Raw genomic sequence first — 24,367 nt, 5'->3', positions numbered from 1 at the left:
CATTAAGTTAATTAGGGGGAACCAAGAGAAGAGTACAAAAAGAACTGAGTATGCTTGTTTACCTATTTAGGTAAAAAACTATGCATGATATGTGGATGTGTTGGTGTGTAATAGAATAAAATGTCTGGCGTCCACAAACATATTATATTCCCATCTGCAGAATTTTATCTTAATTTGTAAAATTCTACTTCAAGATAATTCAAGAGAGACAGGTTCTAAATTAAAGCTAGTTTTGTAAATTGCAGTTAGAGGGCTAGAGCAGTTTGTAGAAAGAAAGTTACTTATTTTACAAGTCTGTAGAGATTTCCAGATCAACCAGATCATGGTTGTCCCAAATGTGCTTTTTCGGGAAGCAACTAGACTTTCTTGTTTTTTTCTTTTTCTTTATTTCTTTTTCATTTGAAGATGTTAGTTTCTCATCCAAGAAGCTTCTTCAGCTCTGAATGGATAGCGGGGAATCTAATGTAACGGAATTATTTATTTTACATTTGAATTTCCAGTGAAGGGCAGAATATTTAAGAGGAGTTCCCCATCTAAAGAAGGTCTTTCAGGTTAGCTTGATAATGATTTTTTACATAACTTTTTTAAAAAATGCTAATAAACATTCAGTGACTAACAGTTGTTACTCAGACCTGCCAAAATTATTTTTATTCCGTTGATTTTGACTGGTAGCTCGGCTTTGATTATTTTCCATTGATGTTTTTTGGCATTTTGATCTTATGTAAGCTGTTTTTGAAAAAATAAAAGTTACAGACTAAAAAACAGAGAGATAGATTTTAAATAAATAATTCCCAGCTATCTCTCAGCGATAATGGAAATCTTCCTCACATAGACAAAATAAAAGTAGAATAAAATGAATCCTTAGGGGCGGTTAATTCAGTATTAAAAAATACTTAATTCATGTCCAAGCCACAATGTCAGTTCAAAGTTTTTAGAGAGTGTTAGACCCGGTATGTTATGGGCGTTCTCCTATAGTAGAAGTCGGGAAGAATGTCCCCTTTATCATTTTTGAACTTCAATTCCCAGAATTCCTGAGCAGCATGTTTGAAATCCATAAATCATAGTTCCCCACCTGTCCTGTACTATACTTATACAACAGACACAAACACACATTCCACCTACTAATTTACTTACCAAATAGTGATATTGAAAAGGTTGATCAATAACATCAATCTCCTTTCTGGGATGTGAAAGTTGCTGTTTGATTTTCTGTAACATCCCCAAAATAATGTCATTCTAGAACTGTGATGGTGAACCTATGGCGGGGTCCATGCACGACGGTCGTGTGGGCATGCACGGGGGTGTAGGGTACGCAAGGGATTGCACAGGCATTGCATTATGGGTGCGCATTAGTGCGCTTTTGGCACGCAACAACAAAAAGTTTAGCCATCACTGTTCTAGAAGGTATTATGGGAAATTAAATGATGTTTCTATGGAGATTCTCAATCATTCAGGTCATGGTTGTCCGAAAGGTACTTTTCAAAAGGTAACTGGAATGGATTGTTTTTTTCCCCTTGAAAATGTTTCGCTTCTCATCCAAGAAGCTTTTTCAGTTCTGATTGAATGGTGGGGAATGGAACTGAAGAAGCTTCTTGGATAAGAAGTGAAACGTCTTCAAGGAAAAAACCAACTCCAGTTGCTTTTTGGAAACCATGTTTAGGACAGCAGCAAAGAGTTTTGAAAAATTCTTGAGCCACATTTTGTTCACATTTTATCTCAGTACTTGAACTCAGCAAATTTACAGTAAGCAATAGTCTCCATCTATATTTCTATTGTAGAAATATTGAATATGGATATTTTGGATATCCCCTTAAATCATTGAACATTTTTGTGTAGCTATTCTCAAAGTGCAAGGAGAAAAGCATGTACCTTATAGAAAATGAAGATGCTAATATTGCAGCTTAAGTCTCCAACATTTTATAAATGAAAAAAAAGGCTTTTTCTTGGCTGTTAAAGTCTCTCTGTTGATACCTGTTGCTTAGCACCTTACAGTTTTCATGACATTCAGATGATTGAGTGACAATGAATTTATTATAACAAAATGTCTGTCTGTCTGTCCTACTCATTCATTCACACTTTATGAATTCACAAATTAGTATATATTTTGTAGATATTTATTTTGGACCAAATCAAAGAATTAGACTTTCTCCTACACATGATTGAGTCTTCCACAGATTCCCCCCCCCCCCATAAATTTTGTGTGAAAGTCCATTCTTGGTGCATGCTACTGGGAAATTGGCTTTTAAGGCTTCAAAACCTAATAATTGAAAAGAAAAAAAAGTGTGATACTGTTTTAAATTCCAGACTAGAGTGACCCCCAGTGGTGTGAAGGAATTATTTAAATTGTTGGCCTGGAGGGAAATGATTCACTTGTGTGGGTTTGAAGTAACAATTGTATAGTCCCACTCCAGCATGAATATTTGCTATAAATAATCATATAGCTGTAGGGTTCGTTTATTTGTATAATTATTGAAAGGAGCATCCTTTTAACAACGTTTTGCATGGCATGGAGTTGGAATAAAGTAGAGAATTTGGGCTTTTGTTGGCTTTCATTATGTTATGCCTGTGCCATACCTTCCAACTCCCGGCTTTGCATTTTAAAGCCAAATTAAAAGACAATTTTCTGGATAATGTTCACTGTACTTTAGTCAAGTCTGAATGTGATGCCATTTTATGTTCCTTCTGAGATTTCTGCTACTCCCATCTCAATTACAATTTTCCATGATTATTCATCAGGTACTCTTGTAATCCTACTTTACCTTAAAACATATATTCTGTGCAAATACACACACACACATATACACACTCACACACACATCTTTATTGGCTTCCAGTTAGTAGCTGCATGTGTCCATGGAATTTATAGTTTTATTATAAGTATTGTTCAAACTTTTATGGGGTTGAAGTATAGTTAAAAACATTAAAGAGCCTTGTATCTCTCAAATTGTATTCCCTTTTGCTTGACAGATCTATTACACAAAAGTACCTTAAATCTAGCCACTTTATTCAGCAGCATAAACTGAAGCACAAGGTTTTTTTGGGGGGGATGTATTAGTAGCAATATAATAATGTGACTTGTGGCATAATCCAGCTAATGTTAAACATCAGCCACGCTCTGGCAAAACATAATAGTGTTTATGTTATAATAACATAAAAGAGAAGGAGGAGGAGGAGGAGGAGGAAGGAGGAGGGAGGAGGGAGGAGGAGGGGGGGCAGGAGGAGAGGGGAAGAGGGAGTCCAGCTGGAAGCCTTGGGCTGCCAAATGTCCCTAAAAAAGCTTTGCTGCTGCTCTAAGGACCTCTTCAAAAGTTGCCCTCAAATTGTAGTAGAAGGGAGTATTACTAACTGTAAATGGTTGCATTGATGGTATTTAACTTGTTCAAGTTTATTTAAATATGAATTAAAACTATTTTTGCTTTTATCCTGGCCCCATCAACTTGCTAGGACTACAGACCTCATGCCAACCCAGAAAGAGTTGTGCACGCTTGATTCACATGCATGCTCCATGTACAAGGCTATATAAGGATGTCATTCTGGTTCTTCTAGATTTCTGCTATATTGACCAACAGATTTGGGAGCCCCAGTGGATTTGGGAGAGTCTAGTTCCCAGCTTTAACATAGACCTCCAAAGCAATGCTTGAACCTTATCCTTTTCTGTTTCTCTGCAACTTTTCCTTCTTCTCTTTGAATGCAAGTCTTAATAAATTACTGTCTGGTTTAATTAATTAGTCCTTTCCCTTCAGAGGGGTGATCCTAGTCTAATTTGTAGACAAATTAGACTTGATAATATTAGGAAGTAATTAATTAAGCTATATGCACAAGCTATATAAACAAGCTGTTTAAAACACACACACAAACACCATTTTATGTCAGTAGCAGCAGTAGTAACCTAACTTTCTGTAGCCCAGATGGCTTTTCATCCTTTTTCCCTTTCCCTCAGCCCTTCTGTAGCAGCTGAGAAAAGGGAAAGGTCAGAATTTATTTCAGGCACATGTCTTATAATTTGGGTAGAAGAGAAATCTTGAGAAATGAATAAGTTCAATGAAAATGAATGAACAGTGCTCTATGCCCATATGATATCAACATAGGCGTTTGGAATCTTCAAAGGATATAGATACATAATATACAATACCACACAGGTGGGTGGGCTTTGCTTGGACATCATGCTAAGCAAGTAAATCTACAGATAAGAGACATGGCCCCCAGGGACACCCAATTGTCTCCGGCTAGCTCAGACTTTCCATCTCACCTGATTTTTTTTTTTAAAAAAAAATACTAATAGCAAACAACAAATTAAATAAACTTCCATGCTGCAAAGCAGAACACTAGCTTCTCTAGCATCATATTTAGTTGCGTGTAAGAATATGTTTTAGCCCAACAAAAAATCCACCAAATGATTTAGAAAACATCAGTGGAGAGAATAGCTCACTCTTTAGTAAATAGACATTTTCTGACTGAACATATTGACAGTGGCAGCCATTTAGAGAATACTGTAGGCAAGTCCTCCGGGGCAGCCATTTTGTGAGCTCTAAATATTGTACAGCGCCCCAATTTAAAAGGTTGCCTACTTCTTCAGTGAGCTACACCCCAAACAGAGTATATGTCAAGAAGAGTTAGTTTCTATTTAAATGGAGAAGCTTGATTTTTTTCACCCTAAGTTCCAATAAATTGGGTCTCTTTTATCTTGCTCCAAAATATATATTTTTCAACCATAATAATGGTATTAATTCTGTCTAGATTTTTAGCCTTACAATTATATTTGAGAAATTTCAAAACAAATGTTCACATGTACAAAACAATAGTTGCAGCAAGAACAATCAAAAGGCATTTCATTAGGTAAAAGGAAATGCATCACTTTTCCTTTTGCAAGTATCCTTGGAGAATCACTGGATCGCAAGTTCAAAATCCTGAAAGTCAGGTAACATAAACAACCGTCCTTGACATGCCTTTTTAGATGTATAGGAATTACCGTTTCAGACTTCCCGGCCAACAGAAGGGCAGAATCTGTCTGATTACTAAAACATTTTTTTAAAATTACATCTCTCAGTGTATGGGTTATGGTATAGATGTTTTAAGTTCTCCCCCTGGTCAATTGGTAAAAAAATAATTAAAAATGAGTTTATATGAAGCCCAGGAAGTTAGAAATTACAGTATTAAAAATATCAGAATGAGTGCATCTTACATGACTTTTCCAAAATAATCCTATTTCTGGTTTGCAACCTAAAACAATGCTATCACAAGGCTTGCTGCAATGCTGCATTCTAACATGAGGTGAGACATGAACTAGCTCATCTTTGGATCAGTCATGTTTGGTCTATATTGTGCAAGCAACACTCCTTTTTTTTAGTCCTTTGCCCAATGATAATTGACTTCTAATTCTAAATTACTTCATTTCAGCTCAGCTGCTTTATCTGGATTTGCGCTAATGCATTTTGGCACTCTTTAGCTGGATCAGACCTTGTTACTAAATTCCTTCCTAAATTCCATTGAGTGTGTACCAAAAATTAAATTAAGTAATGATTTTTCATTACATCATTGATTTTGCTTTGGCACAAGTGACTATTTTAGAGTCCCATAAAGCAGGTTGGAAATACAATGCTATGTATTTCTTTAGTTTTAGTTTTAAATAAAGAAAAGCATACATATTCCAAACCTGGCACTTATATTAAAGCAAACTGCCACATTTTGAGAAAATAAGGCAGAGAACATATTTTAGGGAGATATGGGCACTATAATTTTCTTCTGCTGAGTTGTATCATTGATTTGTATCCTATTATTGACTATCCTGTTGGAGATTCTCTGCATTTCTGCATTTGTATAATCTCTATACACTATGAGCCATGCCATTCTGCAACATGGGCTGCAGTAACCTATTCATCAATGATTTTTATTTAAAAAAACAAAAACAAGGAGGTGACTAGTTTTTTTTCTTGATATTTTAACCTACAGTTTATATGGTACCTTGTATTTGCTGGCTAGAGCTAATGGAAGCTGAATTCTAAAAGGTGTGGAGGGCACCAAGTTGCCTACTTTTAGTCTCATGGGGCATGATAGAGTTAGGACAACTCTTTGATATAGTGGGATGAGGCTCCACATGTTATAGTCGGTGATGAAGAGTACAAGAGTTGTTCTTAACAATTCATTTAGTTGCTCTTTCTACCACTTGTACTCCAATTGAATAGGCATAGGTTAATTTTATAAGAGGTATTGCATATCTCTTCTAAATGTAGATCAAGTGATCACTTGAACCTTCATTTAGAACATTATAGTTGGACTGCTGCATCTTTGGATTGGCAAATCCTATCTTCTCCTCCTGTATGTGAGAGGAGATTGACAACTCATCTGTGTCTCATTAGATAATAATTTGGGAGACTCTGGCTCTTTCTAACTAGTTAATTTTTTAAAAAAATGGGGTACTAAACATTTCAACTATTGCAGAAGGCCACCTTAAATTTTAAGGGAATAGCAGTAGTAATATTCCGTGGTAATTTAACAAAACACAGCAGGAAAAAATAAATACCAAGACTGTCCGTTTTTTTTCTTTGCAAACTGTCTTGCACATTGAATTGTTGCTTATCTTGTCTTACAACATCAGGGGAAGGAACTTCAGAAGATAGCAGATCAGATTCTGTACATTGGAGTCCCACTCAAAGAAGAGGAACTTCAATCATCTGTGAGTTGTTACCTCTAACATCTCACTATTCAGTTGAGTCAAATTTTGAGCTGAATCAGATTATTTACCAAGTAACTTCCAGACTTGTTAGGTTATAAATTCAAGACATCATAATTTATAGAAAGGCTAATTTATTCCAAGTATACTTCTCCTCAACTGCAACCAGTTCTTTTGACTGGAGAGTTCATGGATCAAACTCATGCAAAATTTGCATTTTATCTCTGATCTACAACCATTGTGTATCTGAACAAGATTAACCAAATACAAGATAATGGAAATTCTAGAGGATTTTTTTTTTACCAGAAGTTTATGGTGTCTCTATGAAGTCTTTTACCCATGGTGCTCTCAGATACTTGGGCTGCCTCAGTAAAAACTGATTGTCATCTAAGGGTGTTACACACCACACATTTAGACGAAAACAGGATCTCAGAGGCAGATCTCAGTAATTGGGAAAATCTTTCAGGTGTGTTGCCCTTCACATTGTGGTAGCTCACACTTTTCCTAAGAGCATTAAGGGTTCTGTAGGACAGTAGTAGCTTGGGATTAGCTGAACATTGGCCATTTTCAAACACAAAGCATCAAGTCTGGAAATATGTCCTGATCCTTCTTCATCCTATATATTTCATTATGATACAAGGTGAGTTCATCACCTGCAGGTTGAATCCTTTGGGTTTATTCCCATAGATGTCCCTCTTCAACTGGGCTGGATGATGCAAGTCCTTTCTATGATTCCCCCTCCTGCAAACCCAAAAGCTGGGGTTGAAGCTGCTGTGAGACACTTATTCAGATAAATGTAACACAGTGGGAAGCAGCAGCATAGCATGTATGGCTTTGCTTTGATTCTGGAAACACAGCTAGTAGCCAAAATGTGCATATGTGTATGAGAGAGAGAGAGGGAAGGAGGGAGGGAGGGAGGGAGGGAGGGAGAGCGAGAGCTGCACATCATGGCTTCCGCAGCAACTGTGATTAATGCAATAACTGAAGATAAGGGGGTGAACGGGGACAGTACTGCATTTCCATTAAAACAAAAACAAAAAATGCAAAATACAAAATCACAGTATTTTGATGTACAAAGGGGAATTTCTCAACAACAAAATGGTTGGCTCTTATATACGATTTGCCTAAAGCAACTATAGGAAAAATGCTGATTATTATACTTTTGAAAGGAGGCATGTTGATAGAATTAGCTGTTACCTCACCTCAATAATTAATTTTCAATATATCTAATGCAGATAGGGTGCTGATGCTTCACATTCATGCTGTTTTAATTTGCATTATTATCCTGCAATTTCATTAAGGGGAGAGATATAATGTGATTTATTTTGTTACAATCAATCAATATATAGACTTCTGAGAATTAATGGTCATGAAAGGGTTGGGTGCTGGATCTTGGACACAGGTGTAGGTGACAGTGTTATGATTCAGCCTAGTCAGCTCTTCCATAATTGCAGACAGCTATTATCTGCACATTGTATCCTGAAAAGGGCTCACTCCAGCAAGATCTATTATCAAGACTTCTCCAAGAAATTGTGGAGAGATGTCTTGGTGAAATTCACTGAACCCCAAGCTTCTGAAAATATGCTATTGTGGTATAGCAATCAGTGTGGAAAACATTGGGAGACCCTGGATTAAATCCATCCTCAGTGAGGGAATCTTGACTTCGGGTTTCTCTCTTTCTTTCAGCCCAAAATACTCATAGGGTTATTATTGTAAGGATAAAAGACCTCCATGTAAATCATCTTAAACTCCAGGAGGAAAGGTGGGACACAATCGATCAAATTTAATATCTCAGACATTCTCCCTCCCAACTATCAGTGCATTAGTCCCCAAAGAATTCAAAATTATATTTGCATCGCTGAATTCTTTATGACTTCAAATATTTCACCAGCCTTTTCCAATCTGGTGATTTCTGAATGCATTGATCTCCAATCAGTATGCCCATTGGGAATGATTTAAAGTCCAATACATTCATAGGCACTAGGTTAATGAAGTTTCCGCGTACAATTAAGTTGATTAGTGCAATCATACATATTAAACATTTGCTTTAAAATAAAGGGATTCACAATACTTATATCAAAAAAGAGTATGGTGGTGTGGTGGAATACATATAAAAACCTGGATATATGAGAATTGATTTGAAGTTGTGCATTCTGCTTTTTTATTTCTGTTCTTCTGTTTTGTGCCTGGAATATTAATATTTGTTAATCTCTTCCATTTTTCTCTCTCTCTCTCTTTCTTTATTTCCTTCAGCATCCAAAGACAATGAAGAAAGAGTATTTAGGGAACGGATGCGCCCCAGGAAGCGTCAGGGGGCAGTGCGACGCAGGGTCCATCAGGTTAATGGGCACAAGTTTATGGCCACTTATCTTAGACAACCAACCTATTGTTCACACTGCCGAGACTTTATATGGTAAATTTTATTACATGGAGACTTTTCTCATATCATCTGGCTTAGTTTTTTTCTGTGGTAACATGATTATTATTGTGAGTTTGGCTATTGGAAACCCTTTGCATTAATCCTTTCAGGAAAATAATAATTAATGAAATATTGGTGTCATTATTTTACATATTGAGAAATGCAAATGCTTTCTATAACTTTGTGTTATGTACCTTTTAACCTAATTATACATTATGCATATATAGTGGTGCAAATTCTTTGTACTCTAGGTTTTTTTTTTTAAAAAAAGATGAAGACTGTAATCAAGCGAACACATTACTGGGGTAAGGTTCACTGAATGTAGTGGGACTTGCTTCCAAATAGACAAGTACAAGGTTGCATTGTAAGGCAATTACAATGCAAGATTTTCCTTGATTTGGATTTTCTCATTTCCAGATAGTGAAAAAGAATTGAATATATCAAAAATATTCAGCCACAGTGAACTTCATAGCCACTACTATGGCATGGTTATACAAACTCTAGCTCAGTGAACTCTTTCAGTTTATCTTATCCCATATGATTCTATTGCTAAGCAACTGTCCCTCAATGTAAGATAGAAATGCTTTATCTGAATTTGATCCATATATCTTTACATAGAAGCGAAAATCAGTGGGATCTAATTTGTTGTTAGAACTGGAATTGAAGCACAGCAGAAGGTCATGTTCAGATCAATGTAAGATTAATTTGGACTGTAGGACTTCTTTTTGTTACATCTGTACTTATAATAGATATGTGGTGGAGAGAGTTCAGTGATAGATTTTCTGGTTTCTGCAGTGATGAAACAAAAAAGGAAGTCCTTGCCCAAAGTTTGGAAGTTTCACAGTTAATGAAGATGTTAGGGATAAGATTGGCAAAGCCTTATCAATGCTAGGAAATATTTGAATTTAGCAGAGAAAATGAAAAGAAAATTGTTTGGTGGTGTTTCATAAAATGTAAGATGGAAAGAAGGCAAAGTGAGTTTCATCACATTATTTATTTATTTACTTATTTATTTATTTGCATCTGTGGAATTTGAAGGAGAATGTTAGTGCATAAATAGGAATGTACCCAGCATGATCTTCCAGACTGTATAGTTATTTTTAATGACAAATTACAATGTGAAATTATATTTTTGGTCTAGTCCTAATGCACTCTTTACTATTCTTTTTTTTAAACAACAACAACAACAGGGGAGTAATAGGAAAGCAAGGGTACCAATGTCAAGGTAAGAAAAATTGTTCATTTTATGAATATGTTTGGAATGTATAAGGAACTAATTAGGTTTCAGGATTCTCTGACCAGAATCCTGACCAGATGAGCTAATTCTATTTATTATAAGGCTACATTAACAGAATCTTGAAAATCTTATTTTCTCCCACCCTCTCTTTTACAGCCAAAAGTTAGGGAAGTTCCTTTTGAGTTTCTTTCTGTGGCCATCAAATAGCTGTGTGATCTTATCTGATCATTCAAAAGGCAGCATCTCTTCCCCCAGTCTCCCAAAATTAGGGTGCTGGAGGCTAAAACATATAAAGAACGGTTGCAGGAATTGGGCTTGTCTAGTCTAGTGAAAAGAAGGACTAGAGGTGACATGATAGCAGTGTTCCAATATTTGAGAGGCTGCTACAAAGAAGAGAAGGTCAACCTGTTTTCCAAAGCACCAGATGGCAAAACAAGAAACAATAGATGGAAATTAAACAAGGAGACATTTCCTAACAATTAGAACAGTAGAACAGCTTGCCTTCAGAAGTTGTGGATGCTCCATCATTGGAAGTTTTTATGAAGAGACAGTACAGCCACTTCTCTGGAATGGTATAGGGTCTCCTGCTTGTACAGGGGATTGAATTAGAAGACCTCCAAGGTCCCTTCCAATTCTGTTAGTCTGTTAAGATCAATTTCACATCCCATCACATTAAAGGCTTAGAGCAAATGACTTTCTTGCAGTTCTTTTTAATAAATCCCCAGTAATTTAGGAAGTCCCTACATGAATAATAAAAAAGTGTATATAGTCAACTTGATCTTTCAATCCTTTTCAGCAAGGGGAAAAGTTGTTGTGAACACGCAGCACCCGAGATGTCCCTCTACAAAGAATAATGAAGGCTATTCTGGTGTTCCCCCCTAGGAATGCCTCCATGGATTTTGGATAAAAGATAATCCTTGCTAAATCCATTCCTCTTAATCCAGCATTGTTTGTCTGTTCCCTTCATGGTTTTTATAATGCAGACCTCATTTACAACAGAATAAAAACAGAAAATAAACACAAAAAGACATACAATTAATAAAAATCCCCAGAATCATTTTCAAGAAAAATATTGGGAATCAATTTGAAGTATTAAAATTTATTGATAAAGAACCAGAGGTACTCTGGAATGAACCTAAAGAAATCTTTAAGGATGAATATGATAACAAGACTGTTGGAAAAGATATGAAGCAGTAGTACAATAGCATGGCATTGAAGATAGGAATCGATATAAGGATAGTCTTCCAAAAGAGCTTTAAATTCTGAAAAAGGTTCCCACTTCAAATTGGTATGCTAAAGGATGACAATATGTTAGCCAATTCAAAGTAATAGCCAATTCAGAGAAAATGAAAGAAAAATACAGTATACTAAAAATATTATAGAGAAAAGTGTTTAGAACCCAAGAAACCTTAAAAGTTTAAGACTCAGAAACTAACCGTAATAAGCTCCAAACTATAATTGTAGTTGTACGTTTAGCGTACTGATATGGTGATCCATGATGGCTTGACAGCAAGCAAATACAAGTAGTCCTCGCTTAACAACTGGCTGCTTTGTGACCATTCAAAATTCTGACCACCTTCCCAAACAACACTTAAGGCCCAGTTTTGAAGTTCAAACCCTGCTATAGTCACATGACTGTATTTTGGGCAAATGGCAACCAGCTCTGCTTTACAGCTGGTTGCAGCACTCTGTAGTCATATGACCATGATTTATAAGGTATTTGTCAGTTTCTTGTCTTTGGGCTGGGTTCTGCCTAAAGCTCCCCATAGGACCTCATTGATTTTCTTAATGACCATTGTGTTCACTTTACAACTGTGGTGTTTGTTTAACAACTGCTGCAAAATAAATGGTAAAATCAAGTCATTCGTGTATAGAAGCTTTCAGTATTCTTCAAATAAACTGATCAGTCTTTATTTTTACAGATTAACTAAAATCTAGGCCACTATCTAGCTTCACCTCAGTGATTGATTATCACTGTGATTAGTGAAAATCCATCATTAGAAGTTGATTTGTTTCAGATAGGTGTAATTAAGGTTAACTACAATTTGCTTGGCTTTGGATGACACAGCAAATTATGAGTAACCTTAAACAGAAATAAACACTTCAGATGTTTTGTTCTCATGCCAAGAGAGGCAGTGAAATAGAAGGATGCAAGTCCAAGTATCATTGCACTAAGGTTGAATATGTCCAAAACAATTCCATTTTTTATATAAATATGAATTTATTTTATATCTTCTTTGTATTATTTGTATACCATCTATTCAGTCTGTTTCAAGTAGCTTACAATTCTAAAGCAATAACATACCCTCAAAACTAGTTGACAATAAGACTGTAACAGCTCATTTTGAACAAGAGGCAGTTATGTTCTAGAAATATTTCCTTATATGGTAGTTTTGGAATCGTCTGTTGCCTTTTCCAGATTGTTCAATATGATTTCATTGATTTAGAATGTTTATGGAGCCTCAAAACCATTTCCCTTCTGTGAAAGTGCAAACAGATATTTTGACCCTATTTAAAATGTGATAAGAATCATAAGGATATGAACTCATATTAATTTGAGAGTTTTCTTGGCCACTTGGAAGCCACAATTCCAATATAATTCCTAGACTATCCCATTGTTCACCCTTCTTTTTCACACAGACCAGAATCTAATTTAGGCCTTTTAGAAGATCCTTGGAGAAGAATGAGGATAGGGATGAATCCCCCAGAATTTCTCATTTAATTTAATTTTTCTCTTTCATAATGGATAAAATAATCTCTTGTTTACAGTTTGCACTTGCGTAGTCCACAAGCGATGCCATGAGCTTATAATAACAAAGTGCGCTGGCTTGAAGAAGCAGGAAGCCCATGATGAGGTAAATATTTACAGAAGGAATGCCTAAATAAAAGGAAACTGTGCAGAATTAATGTGTTTAAGGCAAGGTTCTTCCAAATAACCAGTCTTTCCATCTCTTGATTTAGAATACACACAAAACTGATCTAGGTTGTTTTGACTCTCTTCAGATCTAGACATCAAGACGCTGTGAGCATAGACATGATGGGTCTAGAGTTCATAGAGAGCCTAAATTACTTAGTTTTGGCCTTTTCTGGCCAATGGCTGACCACAATGGACTGCTAGCCAGTCAGTGTTGCCTTGCTGGGTACTTGCCTTGTCCCATGTCCATGTCTAAACACTCATTCTTCCATCCTTTTCACAAAAATAAAACATAATAAATTGCTAGTGCTTTTCCATGTGGCAAATGTCCATCATCTTATTTTCCTAATTCCTATTGCTGCATGCCATCCTATTTGTTTTCATAATCATGTCAACAGCCTGCTGTAAAGGATCCCATATGATGTTAGGTTGGGTGAGTCATATGACTTATCCAGTGATCATACAGTCTGTCCCTTCAAGCACAGGGCAGTCATATATTGCAGTCATATAGTGGAGCTATTACCTCAACACAATGGTTTTTTGTCCATGCCTACAATATCTGAACCCAGGGTAGATCGAAATCACCTCCGTGTCAATGTGATTAGCAATTGAAGTTCACCTTATTCACCCTAGGGACTGCATTTTCATTTGGAAAACCTCTTAACCTTCTCAAATTGCTACCACCTCTCCCATTTTACACACACACACACACACACACACACACATACATACATACATATACATACATACATACATACACACACACACAAACGTATATATATATATATATATATATATATATATATATATATATATATATATATATATATATATACATACACACACACACACACACACACACACACACACACACACACACACACACACATATATATAGTTACAGGATTGATGGGATTTGTTTGGTTTCTGATTTGTTTGCCTCATTCTAATTATATCTGCATGGGGAGAATGAAACATTTCAATGGAAGCAATAATTATTGCTTTAAAAACATTGAAATATATAACATAGGTTCTGAACCATCCTCCCAGGCTATGAAGGTGACTGACTGCAATTTGCTTTGTGAAAGTTATAATGTAAGTTTTAGTTCAATATTTCTTGAGGACAACTAATTTGGGGAAGGCTAATTTCAACTCTCAGAGTGTAATAAGATACTGTACATTCATGGGCTTCTTGCTAAAAGGTTCACCTGTTCAGATCCCTCTTCTGTTGCATTTCCATTTCCAAAGAACATTGTTCTGACCTCATTTTCAATGCCCCCCTTACCTTGCAAGGCAACATGCTCAGTGTTTTCAATAAAAGATATTTTATGCCAGTTAGTGACCTACAGTAGTATCTAATGCTACATATTATGCCAGCATAACCTTGTGATTTCCTGTATTGATTTCATTCTTGGATTCCAGTTTTCTGGAATTTCTGAACTGATACAGTAATACTGTATATCTTTAAGTGTGATAGGAAACTTTAAAAAAAAAAACCTGAGAGGGTAGCAACTTTATTTTTCTAGGAGTTGAGATTAATTCAATGTTTTTTTAACTTTGGCAACTCTAAAATCAGTGGATTTCATCTCCCCAAATTCACCAATCAGCTACACTGGATTAAACAGTAGCACGCTAACTTTGGTCCTTTTGCACTTTTTATCTTCCAGGTGGGTTCTCAGCGTTTCAGTGTTAATATGCCTCACAAGTTTAGCATTCACAATTACAAAGTGCCCACCTTCTGTGACCACTGTGGTTCATTGCTTTGGGGTCTTCTGAGACAAGGTTTACAATGCAAAGGTAAGATACATTTTCTATTTAAATGCAGGATTTTGCTATTAATGTTATAGCTTAGTCCCATTCATGTCTACCTTGATGTACATTAAACTGAAATGTCTATGGAGATTCTCAGTCTCCAGGTCATGGTTGTCCCAAAGTCCAGTTGCCTTTTGAAAAAGCATCTGTGGGACCTTAAACAGAAACAAAATCGGTCTTAGATGACTCTCCTTTGGTTGGTACAATACTTATATAATTAAAGTAATTAATCTCTTACAAGTAAAGTATGTAAACTGCAACCTAAAAAGTAAGAGTTAAATGTACTTGCACTGCTCAAGTCAGTAGCCTTGAGCAAGTTTTTAAGATCAAGCTCTATAGATCCAGTTGTTATAGAGAAGTTATATTTCCACGTGTAATTGCACAGTAATGCACTAATTTGCATGTGACAGCTAAAAAAGAGTTCTCAGAAAATTATGTAATATCCAGTTAATAGAATAATTTGATATATAAAGTTCTGGCCTTCAGTTCAGAGAAAGTTTTGCCCAGACTGAAATGTTTTTCACATTTAACTCATAGTCTGTGTGGTTGATTAAGTCCCAATTGCTTTCCTACCCATTTGTTGTACGTTAGAATAAAACATTTCATTGTCAATGGGAACTTTTGTTGGTATGAGCAGTATAAATTGCAAGCACATGGCAGACAATCTGGCCAGATTCAGAAAGTGACATGCAAAAATATAAACCTCCCTAAGTTAATGGCATTATTTGATAGTGATCAATATGGAGGGGAAAAATTGCAGTGTGGGACAATTAGGATCACATACAATGGTGGGATCCTACTGGTTCGGACAGGTTCGGCTGAACTGGTAGTGGTTTGGTGAACCAGCAGTGACCCAAACCTGCCATGCCCCCAAGCCAGTTCTCTTTTTTTTTGGTTCTGCGCATGCGCAGAACAATTTTAATTGCACTGCGCATGTGTGCGTGATGCACACATGAGTGAACTGAAAGTAGTGTCTGTGGGAACTCACCCCTGATCACTTAATGAAGACAAAGGGTGTATCCAAGAATTTACTATTTTCTCTAACATAATACTTGAGTCTGAATCAGTGGTGGGATACGACCGATACGCCCCGGTATGGGCATACCGGTGCCTGCTTGGAGCACCAGGTACCATTCTGGTATGGTATTCCCGAGGCCCACCCGGCCTTCTGCTCTCCTTACTGCTATTTGAGCCAATCGGGGCATTTGCGCATGCACACAGAGTGTACGGCACCTGCGCAATGCTCCACCGAGCAGCTGGAGCAAATTATGCTCAATTTACATCAGTTGTAACTAGTGAAAAAGAACAGACAGGAGAGTGGTGGGCACCCGGCTCCATTGCACTGTACCAGTTGCAACGGGATTCAGAACCCATCATTGGTCTGAATACACAACCATATATTTGCTATGCACATTTAATCTACTCTCCTGCCTGTTCTTTTTCACTAGTTGCAACTGATGTAAAATAAGCATAATTTGCACTCTTACTTTGGAGGTAAGAGATCATCTGATGTGAACTAGCACACTTGCTAAAAACTCATTCTATCTGCAAGATCTCTCTCAAATTTTATTAGGAATAACACAGGAGAAATAGAGAGATGGAAATGAAATAATGAATGCATGGTAAACATAGAACTTAAATCTAAATATCCCAAATTTGATTCTTTTCATTTTGCTGTCTTTCCTTTGGAATATAAATCCAAAGAACAAAAGGTTATATTCCAAAGCTTTAAAAAATTCTGATTATTAAATGCTGACATTAATGTTTTTTTTTGGGGGGGGGGACGGACGATGGGAAGGGAGCCAACATTAGATATTTAACAGCATAGTTTTACCACAGATCTTTGCACAAATTTAATATTTCTATAGATTCATGAACCTGTTTTGTTTTATTATGGCATTAGTATGTATGCATACATTTCACCACAGAATCAGGCATGAAAATGTGAATTATACGCATTCTTTTAAAATGCACATTTTTGTAAGGATTTTTGTTTGCATTGGAAAATTAAAAAGTGAAAGCAATAAATAACTTTCCTTTGAAAACCTGTACCAAATATCTCTGCCAGCATTAGATTTATGTTAGAGTACAGAGAAATGCTGTACACTTCAACTTTCCAAAGTAAAACCACATTTTTAGTGGTCAGCATTCTCTATTTTGCCATCTCATTTTCATAATGGGTGTTCTTTATCTTGCAGTTTAAACTTTAGCACATGTGAGGGGAAAAAGCTTAGTACTTTGAATATTCCCTTTACTTATTCATTTCTAACTGCAAACAGAACAGAAAGTATCTAAAATATTTCAAAGAGAAAGACCAGGGGAAATAAGGATGGCCAGCCACTACTGTCATTTTTCATACTGGCCTTTTCAAATCTTTCTACTTTTCCTCAGTAATTTGCATGTTTTAAGAAAATGCAATATTGGGCTGTATTCAGAGTAAGCTTGGTCTCTTTTTCTCAGTGAAAACCCAGATAAAACAGAGATCAATCATGTGAGTATTTTTATTTCTGAATAATTCAAGGGGCATTCTGAAAGGATGCTGTTTTGAAAGCACAAGGACCTTCTTCTTTGGGTAAATGAGCAAATAGAAATCTCAGCTTTGCAATAAATATTCTTTCATTGTGTGGCATCACTCCAGACATAATGATAACAAAACAGGAAAGGATAGGATTGTAAGATGGACCTAATGGTATTCAAATTATATTTTCTCCACCAGATTTTTTAGCAATCTCTGCATCAGTTTGGCACAGAGGAATTTTCTCCCGCAAATTTCCTTACCTTTTTGTTTCATTTCTGCAAAATCTGCATATGCTATTTTAATTTCCTCCACAAGAAAGCACAAGTGTAATCCAGCACTGCTATGATGACAATAAATCCCCCCCCCCAAAAAAAGAGGTTGGATATTAAACAATCTCTCGCCAATTATTTGATGCTTCCACATGTACATTTGAAATCAATATATTTATGTGAAGCATATATATTATTCCTTTTTAGTCTTAATTTGGGTCTGCATTTACAAGGATCAAGGGTTGATTGCAGTTTCTTCTGCAAACAGGCAGGATGATGTGGGAAATTCTTGTGAATTATGACCATGGTAACTGATATAACTGGATGTAATTGGAAAAATTGCTGCCAGTTAGCCCTATTTATTGGAGCTGTCAGTTATTTTCCACTAAGGGAGTAAAAGCTTTGTGGTTAGAAGGTAAAGAGAACAAGTGGATATCTACAGAGGAAACACAGAGATAATGTAAGGGAAATTAAACTGAGCCAAATAAAGAAATGAAGGAAAAAAACATAGATTCAGAAAGCTGTTGTGGTGCAGAAATAGCAAAAAGAATACCGTGGGGTGATTAGGGAATGAGAGGGTTATGTGCAAAGGGAGACCACTGGGAAGCAGGAAATGGGGTTCAGAAGTAGCTGTGGTATAGAGATGGAGGGAAAATAAAGTAAGAGGAACTTGAAAGAAGGGACTTCAGTGAGATCTTGGAGGAGTGACTGAGATATGATGATCAAAGAGGTAACATTAAATGAAAACACGCTGTGCCCAAAAGAGGATAAAATGAAATCCCAGAGAAAGGGAGAGCCAAATAGATAAGTAAAAGCTTCTGGGAATGAAGGTAGAGAATCAGGAATATGTACCAAAGGTTTTTTTTTTTAAAAAAAATTGAACTAAAATGGCAACAAAAATACTGTTCCTGTTTAACACAACACTGTGAGCTCCTTGAGTTGTTAAAATGTCAAAGTGCTTGTATTGATTTTAGCTATATATAATTCACTCTAAAATCTTACAAAGAAGATTGCTTGTTTTTGCTTTCTTCTTTTCCTTGTTCATTGCATTTGTCTCCCACATTTCCTTCAGGAGCCCATGCGTTTCCCTCCTCACAAAAGTCCTATGGGCTAAGTTGTACTGAAGAGTAATCATCAGTCCGGAGTCAGCTTATGAATTTCATGACTGACAATGCAATCTGGGTCTTCATGATCTTCCTTATTTTTGTACCACAATGGACGTGTTGATTTTATTTTCCACAAAGACTGCTATGGAATCTTTGTAGCCAAACATTTGAAGGAGAGACAAGGAACAAGTCCCTACAGTGTTTTTATTTGATTGCTGTTGTACAGAAGATTGCAGTTAGAATTAGGGCAGATTAAAGAACTTTTTCTATCATCATCAATGCTTAATTTCTGCCCGCTCCCCCCCATTTTCTGGTTTTTGGTCCATTTTTGGTGAGTTGGGAAAAGTTGTTTTGTAAGGAAGTAAATTATTGAGCTTATTTTCTTTATTTGGGGGTTTGCAAATGGCTCCAAAATCGTACTGATGAATTGGACTGGGATCTCACCCAAATCCCACCCAATAATCCGGAGTAATCTCTATGAGTGAGGAGAGTATTGTTCATCCCTGAGTTACTCTTTAGTTCAATTCTGCAAGCCAGTTCTTTATAGAATAAAACTTATCTGAACTGTTACCAATCTGTTTAGTGTATTAAATCAGATTCTCGTTACAGGGACTGTAAAAGGGATTTTATGAATAATACGGATAAATAATAGATAGTAATATGTCAGGACAGCTTAATCTTATTTAACCTGGATCTTTCTTGCCCCCCTCCCTTCTGTTTGGTTTACATTACAGTTTGCAAGATGAATGTACATAGACGCTGTGAAACAAATGTAGCACCCAACTGTGGAGTAGATGCTAGAGGCATAGCTAAAGTACTTGCAGATCTTGGCGTTACTCCAGATAAGATCACTAATAGCGGACAAAGGAGGAAGAAGGTAACCAAGGAAACAGTTTAAAATATGAACTAATAATGGTTCTGCACTGTGAAGCATGGGAGACATCTTGTGTCCTTTTATTTTAGTTTGGATTTAAGAACATAACTATATGTTCTGGTTCCTTTAAGGATCCTCAAGGAATGTATTTGTCACTTCCTAAACAAAATAACCTGATGATGGCCCTCACAAACCAACGGGCAGATTGCACTTCAGCTATCTATCAGACTTCACAACAACAAATTACTGAAAAGATTTCCTCCTCTTTCCAATTTCCTTCTTTAGCAATTTAAATACATTAAAATATGCATTTAGAAGACATTTATGGAGAGGAATGTGCAAATTAATGTAAAAAGCATGACGGTACAATGATTCTGTGTTGTCTGGATAAAATGTGCAAAACTAGCAATGACCTGGAAATATTTCACCCATCCCAAATATTTATTCTGGTACTGAAAATGTTGGCTTACTCCCTTCCTGTACAAAATAGCAGCCAATAAAGTGGAATGGTAGATCATGCTGTCGTAAGTCAAGATAAGTATTTAAAATAACCTTCCTTAACTTGGTGATGTCTAAATTACAGAGCTATAATCTGTCTATAATGTATCTAGACAATAAAAAGTTGGACAAGAGTGTTTTTAATCATTGCTGAGTTCCTAATTTGCAGATGACTTTTGCTACAGCGAAACCTGCCTAACTTATAACATGTACTACCGTGTTTCCTCGAAAATACAACATGTCCTGATAATAAGGCCATGCCACATTTTTCTGGTGGGCAAAATTATAAGCCCACCCCCACAAATAATCCCCCTGGACAACCCCCCACCTCCAGCCAGCCAGAACACTGCTCACCAACCTAGCGGTATACCAAAGGTGCCAAGCCACGGGAACCAGGAGAGAGGCAAAGGTGATTGCATTGCTTGGTGCCTTTGGGATACTGCTAGGTTGGTGAGCAGCGCTGTGCCCAGCTGAAGAGGGGGGTTGCTGGGCAACTGCTCTCTTGAGAGCAGGCTCCCAAAGAGCTGGGAACAGCCTCATTGGCGAATGGCTGTGTTGCACTGTCATAGCAGCACAACTCAACAGCCATGAAATGATCATGCTCATGAGCAGCCACCCGGCAAACTCCCTTTCCAGCTGGGCATAGTGTCATTCACTGACCTAGGGGTATCACCAAACCATGTGAGCGCCTGTTTGCCGCCGCCCAGCTCCCGTGGCTTAGTGCCTTTGAAATGCCAGTGAAAGGTGCTCTGCATGGCTGGAGAGGGAGGTTGCACGAGTGGCTGTTCCGCTCCCGCTCGTGTGCCTCCCAGCCTCACGATGCCCTGGCCCAGCTCTCCCCACAGAGACAGAGTACCTCCGCTGCCACCACCGCCGCATCGCTTTTTCAGCGGCTTCCAAACCAAGTCTTCTAGCAGTGGCTGCTCTGGACATACGCTCTATGGTTGTGGGCCAGCTGCCGGCTGAGCATAAAACCATAGAGCGTAAGCCCAGAGGGGCCACTGCTGGAAGACTCAGTTTGGAAGCTGCCGAAAAAGCCATGTGGTGGTGGCAGCAGCGAAGGTACTCTGCCTCTGTGGGGAGAGCTGGGCCAGGGCATTGTGAGGCTGGGAGGCGCATGAGTGGGAGCAGAACAGCCACTCGCGCAACCCCCTCCAACAGTGCAGAGCGCCTTTCACTGACATTTTGAAGGTGCCAAGCCACGGGAGCTGGGTGGCGGCAAGCAGGCGCTCACGTGACTTGGCGATACCCCTAGGTCAGTAAATGGTGCTGTGCCCGGCTGGAAAGGGGGTTTGCTGGGTGGCTGCTCGTGAACGTGGTCACTTCATGGCTGTTGTGTTGTGCTTCTGCGACAGCGTAACACAACCATTCGCCCATGAGGCTGTGTCCAGCTCTTTGGGAGCCCGCTCACAAGAGAGCAGCCACCCGGCAACCCCAAAACAATAAACCCTCCCCTCATAATAAGGCCCAAGCCATATTTTGTGGGTAAAAAGAAAATAAGACCCTATCTTATTTTCGGGGACACACAGTATAATTGTTTCTTGCTTAAATAATTATGACCGAAACAAATTAGATTTAGACTGTTGCATTTTGGGTAGGAAATCTAACTTTTTTCTTGACATAGTAACTAAAACATGTTACCTATGAATAAGAAAGCTTGACATTGTGCTTGAAATCCATGAATTTGCATTTCTCGTACAACTTCCTTACCATCAACCAGGATATATAACCTGTTTCAGTTTAGCCTTTTGAGTGGCATGTTGTAGATTAGAATAAATACTTTTAGATATTTTAATTAAAGAAGATGAATTACTGTCCACACATTTATTTTTCCTTTCTGTTAAATTACATGGCCCAGGTAAATACCCTGCTTTAGAATTACAATATCAGATTAACTTTTTGTTATCTTTGAAGAGATGGAAGACTAATGGGGCTAAAGGATAAATTAGATGCTACCCTGAAAATGTACGTGACATCAGACTTAAAAAGCCCCTTACTACTGATGAAAAAATATTAAGGGTGGATGTTTGCAGCATAACTGGAATGGGAAGGCACGGTTCTCTTCTCTTGCTAGCTGAGAACAATTTTCCTTACAAGATTCCAGACCACGAAGTAGTAATCCAATAGAAATGAAATTATGGCTATCATAAATCAGATCATTAGGGATCTGACTTTTGAGTGAGAAGAGCTCTGCATTCTGGAAGAAAAGAGATAAATTTCCAGTCCCCAATTTCTCCTGCCTTCTGTAATTAATTAAATTATAATCAAAACCTGAAGTTGCATCATGCATATGAAACTTATTAAGGGACAATTATTAGCAATTTGTCCCTTAGACTGATGTGACCTTAGTAGCAATGAAATCACAGATGGTTGTATTCTTTTTTCAATTGTTAGAAAGAACATTTCTTGTCAGGAAGCCACATAAACATCACAGCCACTGCTTTGAAGTCCTTTTCTGGGAACACACATGAATGTAAATACTCTTAAATGTAAATACTCTTATCTAGTTGAAAAACTCTGCCCTCTATGCTATTACAATGATGTCAAATGGAAACATAGTGAAATAACATTCTTCCGAAACAATTCAGTAGATATTTGCAAAACCTTCTACACAAACACACATCAGTTAGAAAGTATACTGTACATATGGAGAATGCAGTAATTATACCCAGCGATACATACATGGTCCATACAATTTGTGTACACTGATATGTAAATCCTATTGTGGACAGTATGGCTTTCTCCCAGGTAGGTGTCTAAACATTGCTTTCTGGAGTTGCTTTACTGACTTCAATAGTGAAGCAGAAATAGCATGTGCTGCTTTTTCACAGAATATTGTCGGCCTGTCCTATATAAATTTATTTAATTAACTTAATACTAGCAAACAGAGCAACTCACAGTCACTTCCAACAAGAAACAAAACAGTCATAGAAATAAAATGGTGGATCAAAGAACAGCATAGAACTGTGATGGCAAACCTATGGCACAAGTGCCACAGGTGGCCCGCGGAGCCATTTCCTTGGGCACGTGAAGCGTTGCCCTGTCAGCTGACTAGCGCACATGCACGTGCTGGCCAGCTGACTTCAACCTTCTTTTGAGGCTGTTTTTCGCCCCAGAGCCTTCAGGAGGCTTCCCTGAAGGCTCCGGAGGGCAAAAACTGGCCCTATGAGCAAACTGGGACTTCCAATTTGTCTGTAGGTCTGTTTTTCACCCTCTGGAGCCTGAAGGGAAGCTCCTGAGGCCTCGGAGTGTGGGGGGCAGGGCTGTTTTTGCCCTCCCCAGCATCCTAGAAAGCCTCTGGAACCTTTGAAGGACAAAAATAATTGTGCCAAATGCGGGGGGGGGGGGGGCTGATCATGTGCACATGGATTATGGGTGTCATGTGCATAGCATTATAGGTGTGGCATGCCCACGCACAATCCCCCTGCGCTCCCCCCGCTTTTGGCACGGGAGCCAAAAAAGGTTCGCCATCACTGGCATAGAATAATAAAAACAGAAAAATGATAACCATAGATGGTGCCAACCAATCATAGCAACACAACATCATAATTGAAAAGTCCTGTGGAAGAGTTCTCTTTAGCCTTACAGAATAATCTCAAGATTGGTGCTAACCAGTCCTCCATGAAGAGGGAGTCACCCACTGACACAGAAAAATATATTTATTGATCTTCATAATTCTCACATCTTTTGTATATGGAACACTGAGCATTTCCAAGTGGATCTTGATATCTTAGATACAGAGAGCCTCCATACAAGAAACCAGCACAGATTTCTTAGTGGTTAGAGGTAGTCTTGCATTGCCGTTGGGTACTTTGGGCTCAGCAATGATTTCTGATGAAGCTGTATATGTTTAAATCTTAGCATGAAACTGTATCGTTCTTTTGGCTCATGCGCCTACAAAAATTGTTAAAATCAAGCATCCTTAGGCTTTGGTGAATATGATCTATCTAAAACCCACTCAAATTTTAGTCTTGCACATTTTCATATGTCATCAATATTTTTCTAGAAGCATATTACAATGGATTAAATCCATGAAGATTTTATTAGAAT

At 37.6% G+C, this 24,367-nt stretch overlaps 1 protein-coding gene across 2 annotated transcripts in view; it reads left to right on the top strand.

Moving 5' to 3' along the window:
- Positions 1 to 24,367, top strand: part of PRKCE (protein kinase C epsilon) — a 318,791-nt gene that overhangs the window by 214,919 nt on the left and 79,505 nt on the right. The window contains exons 3-8 of one of the 2 annotated variants that reach the window (XM_087717691.1): positions 6,596 to 6,673; positions 8,924 to 9,083; positions 10,280 to 10,314; positions 13,096 to 13,181; positions 14,908 to 15,037; positions 19,680 to 19,822. In XM_087717691.1, the coding sequence (XP_087573817.1) occupies positions 6,596 to 6,673; positions 8,924 to 9,083; positions 10,280 to 10,314; positions 13,096 to 13,181; positions 14,908 to 15,037; positions 19,680 to 19,822 (632 nt within the window). The remainder of the gene's footprint in view (positions 1 to 6,595; positions 6,674 to 8,923; positions 9,084 to 10,279; positions 10,315 to 13,095; positions 13,182 to 14,907; positions 15,038 to 19,679; positions 19,823 to 24,367) is intronic. The other variant, XM_087717692.1, reaches the window with a different exon arrangement.

Source organism: Thamnophis sirtalis, unplaced genomic scaffold, assembly GCF_051295495.1.
Source record: "Thamnophis sirtalis isolate CommonGarterSnake01/CBP01778 unplaced genomic scaffold, rThaSir2_p1.2 scaffold_6, whole genome shotgun sequence".
NCBI lineage: Eukaryota > Metazoa > Chordata > Lepidosauria > Squamata > Natricidae > Thamnophis > Thamnophis sirtalis.
This window is presented reverse-complemented; position numbering and strand designations above follow the sequence as displayed.